Source organism: Camelina sativa, chromosome 10, assembly GCF_000633955.1.
Source record: "Camelina sativa cultivar DH55 chromosome 10, Cs, whole genome shotgun sequence".
Taxonomy (NCBI): domain Eukaryota; kingdom Viridiplantae; phylum Streptophyta; class Magnoliopsida; order Brassicales; family Brassicaceae; genus Camelina; species Camelina sativa.
Genome location: NC_025694.1, coordinates 10,360,300 through 10,369,796, shown reverse-complemented (window position 1 = coordinate 10,369,796; position 9,497 = coordinate 10,360,300). Strand labels below are relative to the sequence as shown.

General features: G+C 34.1%; 1 protein-coding gene and 1 pseudogene across 1 annotated transcript; both read left to right on the top strand.

Annotated features, from left to right (window-relative positions):
* Nucleotides 806-4,612, top strand: LOC104718319 (potassium transporter 9-like). The gene is made up of 9 exons (XM_010436043.2): nt 806-1,556; nt 1,634-1,859; nt 1,947-2,192; nt 2,282-2,332; nt 2,417-2,677; nt 2,758-2,925; nt 3,024-3,278; nt 3,361-3,883; nt 4,043-4,612. The coding sequence occupies exons 1-9, from the start codon at nt 1,410-1,412 to the stop codon at nt 4,602-4,604; spliced, it is 2,439 nt and encodes an 812-aa protein (XP_010434345.1). The 5' UTR covers nt 806-1,409; the 3' UTR covers nt 4,605-4,612.
* On the top strand, nt 6,024-8,502 carry LOC104718317 (annotated as a pseudogene).

The following is a 9,497-nucleotide window of genomic DNA, read 5'->3' as shown; positions in this document are numbered from 1 at the left end:
ACTGTATAATATATCAAAATTTGTGATTTAAATGTTGATGTTAGTGTTGTTTAGTTATCAATATCGATTATATATTTATATTTACATGTTGTGGATGAAAAAACTAATATATATATATATATATATATACTAATATTTCATAGCATATAGTCAATAAATTATAACTTAGTGTTGTTTGGTAATCAATTATAACAACAGTATGTCAGGTAAAGAACTTGAATTGCTGTTTTCTATTCTTATCTTATGTATTTCGTATTTGACAACATGGTGTTTAATATTTTCTCAATCACTAAAATTTTCTAACACGATAAGATCAATCTAAATTTTCTAAAACTAAAATAAATAAATTAAAAGGATTTTTTTTTTCTTAGCTTTAGTATTGCGACATATACAACCAGCAAAAATTTATAGTCATTCTACACATTTATTTTTTTTTGAAAAAGAAAAAAAATGAAAAATAAATAATTCTACACATTTATTATATCACAGCTTTACAATAATGAGCCGTCACTTTCGTATGACAACACAAAAAGGTTGTGCGGCATGTAGGAAACTGGGAAACAAAACAAACACACAAAACAAGGAAAGAAAGTAAACAAAAATATCCAAATAGTAAATCTAAGACTAATAAAATCTAATAACTTTTTTGGCAAAAAAGAGAGGATAAAATGGAATTTAACTCTTTTTTGTTATGTAAAGTCGGATATATACATCATCATCCTATGTCGCATTCTCAAATTAATGTAAATGCTTACTAGAAACTAGAAAAGAAAAAAAAGAAAAGAATACTACCACAAAAAGAGAGAGAGAAAGAAATCGTATCGAGTTTAACTGCTCGTGTCTCTCTCTGCCACTCGTCTTCAGTTTTGTCAGCGTCTTCATAACTTTATAAGTTCTTCCTTCTTCTCTATCCATCTCCTCTTCTTTCTTTCTTTGTTGGTCACTTTGTCTTTCTTTGTAACTTACTTATCTGAAAACAAAGAATAAAGAGCAAAAAAAAAACATATTCACAAAACCGTGTTTCTTTTCGCGTTATCTTCATAGTTGTTCAAGATTCTTTTTTTTTCTTCTTCCTATAATCATTTGATTGACTGATTCTGTTTTTTTTTTTAAATACCAAAAAGAGGGTCTTTCATTACAGAAACTTTAATTTATGTTTTGTTTGGTTTAGCTTTTTTATCCAATTCCATCAAAAGCAGAGTTGTACGACACTAGTTGTTGTTCTGTAATAATAATAACAACTCAAGAGTCAATTCTTATAGACTCAGAGAAAGAAAGAAAAACAAAAAAAGTTTCAATTTTTTGGTCTCATCTCAGGCCAAAATTGCTCCAAATGGTTATCAGATTCTAGGGCTCTGAACTAGTTTGATCTGGGCAGGAACCAATTTAAGGGGACTTTGTTACAAAAAATGGCGGAAAGGGTCGAAACCTCTGTAACAGATGGAGAACAAACGATTGAAGAAAGACAAATTGGAGCTATGTGGGAATTAGAGAAGAAACTTGATCAACCCATGGATGAAGAAGCTAATAAGCTCAAGAACATGTACAGAGAAAAGGTAACTGATTCAAAATTTCAATTGAGAAAAATAAAAGTTGAGGTTTTTAAGAAATTCCTCTGTTTTTATTTGACCAGGGCTTATCGATTTGGATGCTTCTAAGGCTGTCTTTTCAAAGTCTAGGAATAGTTTACGGTGATTTAGGGACTTCTCCATTGTATGTGTTTTACAATACATTCCCTGATGGGATTGATGATAAAGAAGATGTAATTGGAGCTCTTTCTTTGATCATTTACTCTCTTTTGCTTATACCTCTCATCAAGTATGTCTTCATTGTCTGCAAAGCTAATGACAATGGTCAAGGTAAAGTTTTTAAAAGCCACGATTAGTTAATCGATGTTTTGGTTTGTTTATACTCATTGGTATAAATTGATGTTTGTGTGTGTGCAGGTGGGACTTTAGCTATATACTCGTTGCTTTGTAGACATGCTAAAGTGAAACTAATCCCGAATCAGCAAAGGAGCGATGAGGATCTCACGACTTATAGTCGAACTGTATCCGTTGAAGGGTCTTTTGCTGCTAAAACCAAGAAGTGGTTAGAGGGTAAAGATTGGAGGAAGAGAGCTCTTCTGGTCATTGTTCTTCTCGGGACTTGTATGATGATCGGTGATGGTATCTTAACTCCAGCCATCTCCGGTAAAGCTTATTTGCTTCCTTCCTTTACCATAAAAAGATGACAGCTTTACTCAAACTTTGAGTTTTACAAAATCATTCTCTTTATACAGTTCTTTCTGCAACTGGTGGGATCAAAGTCATCAATCCAAATATGAGCAGCGGTAAGTAACTTTCACCGCTCCTTATGTTACTTGAGGTTTCCCATCGGTTAAGTATTGCTTACCTGCTTCTGTCCTTTTTTGCAGACATCGTTGTGCTAGTGTCTATTGTCATTTTAATAGGATTGTTCAGTATGCAACACTATGGTACAGACAAAGTCGGATGGCTCTTTGCACCTATAGTGCTTATCTGGTTCCTCTTCATTGGAGCCACTGGTGTATACAACATCTGCAAACACGACAGAAGCGTGTTAAAAGCGTTTTCGCCTACATATATATACTTGTACTTCAAAAGACGAGGTCGAGATGGTTGGATTTCGCTAGGTGGCATTCTTCTCAGCATAACAGGTAACTAACTAGTAATACCTTTAAATCTCTAAGAGATTCATTTTGAAGTTGTCTAATGTTTCTTCTTGAAAAAATTGTAGGCACTGAGGCGTTATACGCAGACATTGCTTATTTCCCGTTACTAGCGATACAGCTCGCCTTTACATTTTTTGTGTTCCCTTGTCTTCTTCTAGCATACTGCGGACAAGCTGCGTATCTTGTGAATAACACGGACCATTATAAAGACGCGTTCTATGCATCTATGCCGGGTTTGTCCGAAAACCTGTTTAAAGCTTTACTAGTCTTTGAAGTCATTACATAGTGCTGTTACAAAAACACTGAAACTCTCTTTGACTTGAGTCTACAGATAGTGTATATTGGCCAATGTTTGTAGTTGCGACAGGAGCTGCAATAGTTGGAAGCCAAGCTACAATCTCAGGGACTTATTCCATAGTCAAGCAGGCCGTAGCTCATGGATGTTTTCCTAGAGTTAAAATTGTTCATACTTCCAAGAAGTTCCTCGGTCAGATCTATTGCCCTGATATTAACTGGATACTCATGCTCGGCTGCATCGCCGTCACTGCTAGTTTCAAGAATCAGAGCCAAATCGGAAATGCATATGGTAAAGATGTAACTGTAGTCTTAAAACCGTTGATTAAAATGAAGTTTCATCTGACTGTCTTTTGGAATCTTTTGTGAATTAGGTACTGCGGTTGTTCTCGTGATGCTTGTGACCACAATACTAATGGTACTGATCATGCTGCTCGTGTGGCGTTGCCACTGGATCCTTGTCCTTGTATTCACCGTTCTCTCCCTCTTTGTTGAGTTTTCCTACTTCTCAGCCGTCATCTTTAAGATTGATGAAGGAGGATGGGTTCCACTCATCATAGCAGCGATCTCACTTCTTGTAATGTCAGTTTGGCATTACGCAACAGTCAAGAAATATGAGTTTGAAATGCATAGCAAAGTGTCCATGAGCTGGATACTAGGCCTAGGTCCTAGCCTCGGGCTTGTCCGTGTCCCTGGTGTCGGTTTAGTCTACACTGAATTAGCGAGTGGTGTCCCTCACATTTTCTCTCACTTCATCACCAACCTCCCCGCTATTCATTCGGTTGTAGTCTTTGTCTGCGTCAAGTACCTTCCGGTTTACACTGTCCCTGAAGAAGAGAGGTTTCTTGTGAAGAGAATCGGACCAAAAACATTCCGAATGTTCCGCTGCGTAGCTAGGTACTGTCCTTTCTTTGTCTTCTCTATTCATTAGTAGGGCTGTGTAATGGCCTATACCAGTCCAGCCAGGGATGTTTTGAGCTAGACTCTGTTCAACCCACTCTGTTTTCATCCATGGTTATAACATTCATATAATCTCTCAAACCTTTTCTTTAACAGATATGGTTATAGAGACCTACACAAGAAAGACGACGATTTCGAAAACAAATTGTTGAACAGCCTCGTCGCATTCATTCGAATCGAAACAATGATGGAGCCAGCTTCGAACTCAAGCACCTACAGCAGTGCGTATTCTGTCAACAATACACTAGAGTCCAGAGAAGACTTGATCCATAACAACAGCATCAACCACCACCACAATAGCAACAACAACAATAACAACACGGATATGTTTTCATCGATGGTGGACTACACGGTATCAACTTTAGATACGATAGTTCCCGCTGATTCACCGCATAACGGGGTGAGTTTCAGTCATGACAACACTATAGAGGAGGACGAGATGGATGAGATGGAGTTTCTAAAGACCTGTAAAGAGTCAGGGGTTGTTCATATTATGGGAAACACTGTGGTGAAAGCTAGAAGTGGATCATGGCTTCCAAAAAAGATTGCCATTGATTATATTTATGCATTTCTTGCTAAGGTTTGTAGGGAGAATAGTGTTATATTGCATGTTCCTCATGAAACCCTTTTAAACGTTGGACAAGTCTTTTATGTATAGTTTTCTTTTTTTTGGTCTATGTAAAACAAATCACAGATAAAGGGGAATAAAAGGATACCAAATTTATGATTATACCATAGAGAAATTGTTGCTGGCCTTGGTCAGAAAGAAGTTAGTTATTACATGTATAAGAAGTCCTAACGCAATCAAATCACGCTCAAGAGTCGAGCTTGATTATCAACGGCTCGATCATATTCACGGCCACTACTCAATGATACGATCAGCCTAATGAAGACCACATGATCCGCTCTAACGATCACAGCAACTACTCTGCGATCAAGACTATAAAGCAAATTTGATAGGCATTGTGATTTCACCACGAACATTTCATAAGAGCTGGTGTGATGGTTCTACAAACTAGACATGATTATCATTGATATAATCACTTCAAGTCAAGAACCAACAGGAAGAGCTTCCGGGACTTGTGGCTCTTTGGTTCTGGAATTTAGTTGATTAACACTCAACAAAGTAACCCTTGTTTTTTTATTTCTTTTTTGGCAAGGTTACATTTTATTAGGTTATGCTATTTTGTAAAAGTTAAACCTCACCTCTTCATTTTAATGACATTCACATTCCTATATAAAAAAATAAAAAGATTCCTCTAAAAACAAAAATAAAGAAACAAAAACTTTATTTGAAGAGGTCAGCATTATAATTAATCTTCAACTTTTTCCTACAGAAATTCAACTAGAAGACTAATTGAAACAATTATGTAGCAAATTATTGATTTATTCAACGCTAAAATACGTAACTATCTCAAAATTCAAAAAAGGTCCCTCCATCCCATAAACCGGATGGTTTAAGCTGAACCGCTCTTGTAGCACACTAGACCATAAGCCATATTAATTCGCTCTATTATTAGAAATCATGTTTTCAATAGGAAGAAATTTGATATAATCAAGTATACGAAAAATCCGAATTGCACTCCTATATTTTGGGTTAGTATATAACAATCATTTTAAATAAGCCACTAATCATTAGTTTCTTTTTTGTTAGTCGACCAATATGAACTCTATCACTCAAATACAAATTTTTGTTCGTTAGAACGTAATAATAAAAAATTATTGATTAAGAACAAATTTGTTCGAGTATTATATAGTTTTCTTAGTTAACTTGTAGGTCTTTATGCTCTCATTTCGAGACACAACAAAACCGAACCAGTTTGGTCATGGTATTCAAAGGAAACTTCCCATGCGAGCGAAAAAAATATCTTCATAAGTTACAATCACAATAATCGTTACAAATTTCTTCACAAGTTAAGTTATATAATTAAACAGAAAAAGAACATTCAAACAAATATCAAAGACTGTTTTTTTTTTTGACCTCATATCAAAGACTATTAAATGGCGGCTATATAATTAACTCATATTTTATAAGTAACACGTACAAAGAAGGAAAAAAAGATTCATAGCCAAAATTATGAAGAGCACGAACGGCGAAGCTCCTTCAATGGGCTACGAATTTGCCAAAGTTAGCATCAAAGGTGAAAAATCTAAACCGCCGATGATATATTCCGATGGTTTGTTCGGAGGGAGAGACGTGATGAAAATCGTGTTATTGGTCGCAACCGTAACACTTTCTTGTCTATTATTTTATAAATCTGCAAATAATCCACTCAACATGATGTTGTCTCCATCGAATACCGATTGCTCTTCTTCAAAAATCATAAACGAAACTCTCTTAGAAACAGTAAGTGTATATCATATATGTTACACATGAAATTTCTTATATATCGTTTAGTTTATCAAAATGTCAGATTCCATTTTAGACTAATCTCTCAAATTTACAATATTTCGTAGTTAAAGAGAGAACTTGTGTAGAAAAGAAAAAATGATCTGTAGTCTTTATACGTCATGATGATATGTTATTTACTCTTAAATGTATTGATGTTTTTTTAGGTGCCAAGGAAAGAACCGGTATCAAAGTTAGAAAAAGTATTAATGAATGCGGCTATGGAGGATAACACGGTGATCATAACAGCGTTAAACCAAGCATGGACTGAACCAAACTCAACATTTGATGTATTTCGAGAGGGTTTTAAAGTCGGAATAGGAACAGAGAGGCTATTGAAGCATGTAATCGCGATTTGCTTGGATAACAAGGCATATGATCAGTGCCTAAAGGTTCATCCTCATTGCTACTTGATTAACGCCACGGATTCAGACCAACTATCCGGGCCAAACAGATTCATGACTCCTGGTTACTTAAAGGTCATTTGGCGACGAATGGATCTCTTAGACAAGTCATTGGTTTAGGATACAACTTCATCTTCACGGTACGTAAAATATCTCAGTCTTCTTCTCTTATTTTATTCATAGTTAATTAGTATATGTTTTTTTTTAATATATAAGTAATTTGTTTTCAAATCTGCGCATTTGAGGTTAGACAATAAACTCACGCACCATCAGTGAAAGTTGCCAACCATTTACTAACTATATAATTTCAAATATTAAGAAAATGGTTGGTAATATCTTTAAATATGTAGGATTTGTTCCATTTATGGTCTATAAAAACACTCTCTAAACTGCATTAAAAAGCTTTGTAAAAAGTTTGTTTTAATATAATTTAACATTAAATTCAAAAAAAAAAAATATGTAGGATTTGTTTAACATTGTATTGTCCCTTTGTTAGATTTTATTTTCCTCGAGGGTTTTAGATTTGACTATCGTGATTCTTCGTTTTGTTTCTAGCGCTAGCACACCTCTAACTTCCAATTTTTACGTTTACTTTTCCTTGAATTATATTTAATTCTTTGATATAACGTGGCTGGCTAGGACTCGACGGTAAAGGTTAACTGATCAGGATTATGAACTACATTATAAATATTAATAAATGGGTCTCGAAACCACAAAATATCTGCATTATATATATACAACAAGCTTATCATTAATTTGCATATAAAGTCACTAAATCGAATTAACAAGATATGTAAAATAATAACATTTTAGTTATAAAGAAAACAAGTTATGTAGAACAAAATAAAAAATAACACGTTGGTAAAAATTTACTGAAACTGTGCAACCCTTTTTAATTGTGGTGACATATATAAAAAATAAATTTTGGTCATATGAGAAATATATATATATATATAATGTGATGACAATCATGGTATATATATATATATATATATATATATATATATATATATGTGTGTTTGTCAACAGATTTATTTAAGTACGTAACCTCTGTCGGTATATAATTGACATTTAAACGTCTATATACAGTTATACACACATACACACGCAAACAAAACACTACAATCTTGAATATTAATGATAAGCTTGTTGTATATATATAGGATGCAGATATTTTGTGGCTTCGAGACCCATTTCCCCGGTTTTTTCCAGACGCTGATTTTCAAATAACATGCGATGATTATAATGGAAAACCATCAGACAAAAAGAATCACGTCAACTCCCGATTTACATACGTCAAGGCAAGCAACAAAACTTCAAAATTTTACAAATACTGGATCAGATCGAGTAAGAAGTATCCTGGTAAACACGATCAAGATGTCTTCAACCTTATAAAAAGCGATCATCACGTCGAGAAACTCGGGATAAAGATGAGGTTTTTTGACACGGTTTACTTTGGAGGGTTTTGTCGGCCGAGCCGGGACATCAATGTGGTCAACACCATGCATGCTAATTGTTGTATTGGTTTGGACAACAAAGTGAATAATCTTAAGGCAGCTCTTGAAGACTGGAAACGATATGTGTCACTAAACACGACCGTATCCGTGACTAAATGGAATATTCCGCCTAGGTGTGGTTATTGAATGCCGTAAGATCAGTAGTAGATATAGTAGAAGCTAGCTAGTTTCGTACGTTAAGATAGTTTCGTTGTTATTGAAGTGGGTTTTTGTGTCTTAATTAATTTAGTTTTGAGCTGAGATAGTACGCTTTTTATTTTATTTGGAAATATCAAACATATAAAGATTATTTTTAAAAAATTAGAAGCCATAAGAAATTATGAAGGCAAACCTCTAATTTATGGTTTACCTTTCCATAGTGGGGATGGGAATGTGAGACTATTATTGAAGGGTATTTAAAAAATCTTGAAATGCAACATATTTTATATTTTTTAATCAAATTAGTATATTCTATAATTCTTAATTATCCTTTTAGTGTTCACAAAAGAAAAACTGGCAAAATAATTGAAGCATGAAAATGTGAAGTTGTTCACATAATACCATATAGTTGTTCACATAATACCATGCTTAAAATAAACGTTCATAGTTGTTCACGGTTTTGGTTTTACTGTTTATTTTAGTAAATTACTATGAACGTTTTAAATGATAAAATAGTTACTTTTCGACATATGCGTATCTAAAAGTTTTTGCCACATTTAGAAAGAAAAATAACAACAAACAAGCAGAAATACTGCTACGGTTATGATTATCGTAATTGATTATGAATGTATACATGTATCTTTTCTTGTACAGAACCAAGTTGTTGGAATTTGCCGAACAGGTACGCCCAGACAACTGTCCAACTGAAAACAATTGGTCCTTGAAATAAATAATCACTGAATTCGTCGTATATAGTATACATGACAGACCAAAGAAAATCCCTTATAGCATGTTGTAGACTACAGTGTTTTGAGTCATAATAATGTGAAAGCTACGGTACAACAAAAGAATAAATAAGAGGATTTAATATTCGGGAGAGCAACAACAACAACAAAAAGATTATGATGACAGGACAAATTCTTGAGTCTTAACCCAAAAAATAAATAATTTTTTTTCTCCGTTATAAAATTTGCCTAGATACCATGAGAGGGCACGATTTAAACCCATGAAATAGTCTAAAACCACATGATGAAGAGTATCAGAACAATTATGCGTACACTATACAATGTCAAAAATGAAAAACTCAGACCTAATTTTCTGAT

Coding starts and splice junctions, on each gene's coding strand:
- LOC104718319 (XM_010436043.2), top strand. CDS start 1,410: ATGGCGGAAAGGGTCGAAACCTCTGTAACAGATGGAGAACAAACGATT. Junction 3,279..3,360: donor CCAAATCGGAAATGCATATG/GTAAAGATGTAA, acceptor TTTGTGAATTAG/GTACTGCGGTTGTTCTCGTG. Junction 3,884..4,042: donor ATGTTCCGCTGCGTAGCTAG/GTACTGTCCTTT, acceptor TTTCTTTAACAG/ATATGGTTATAGAGACCTAC.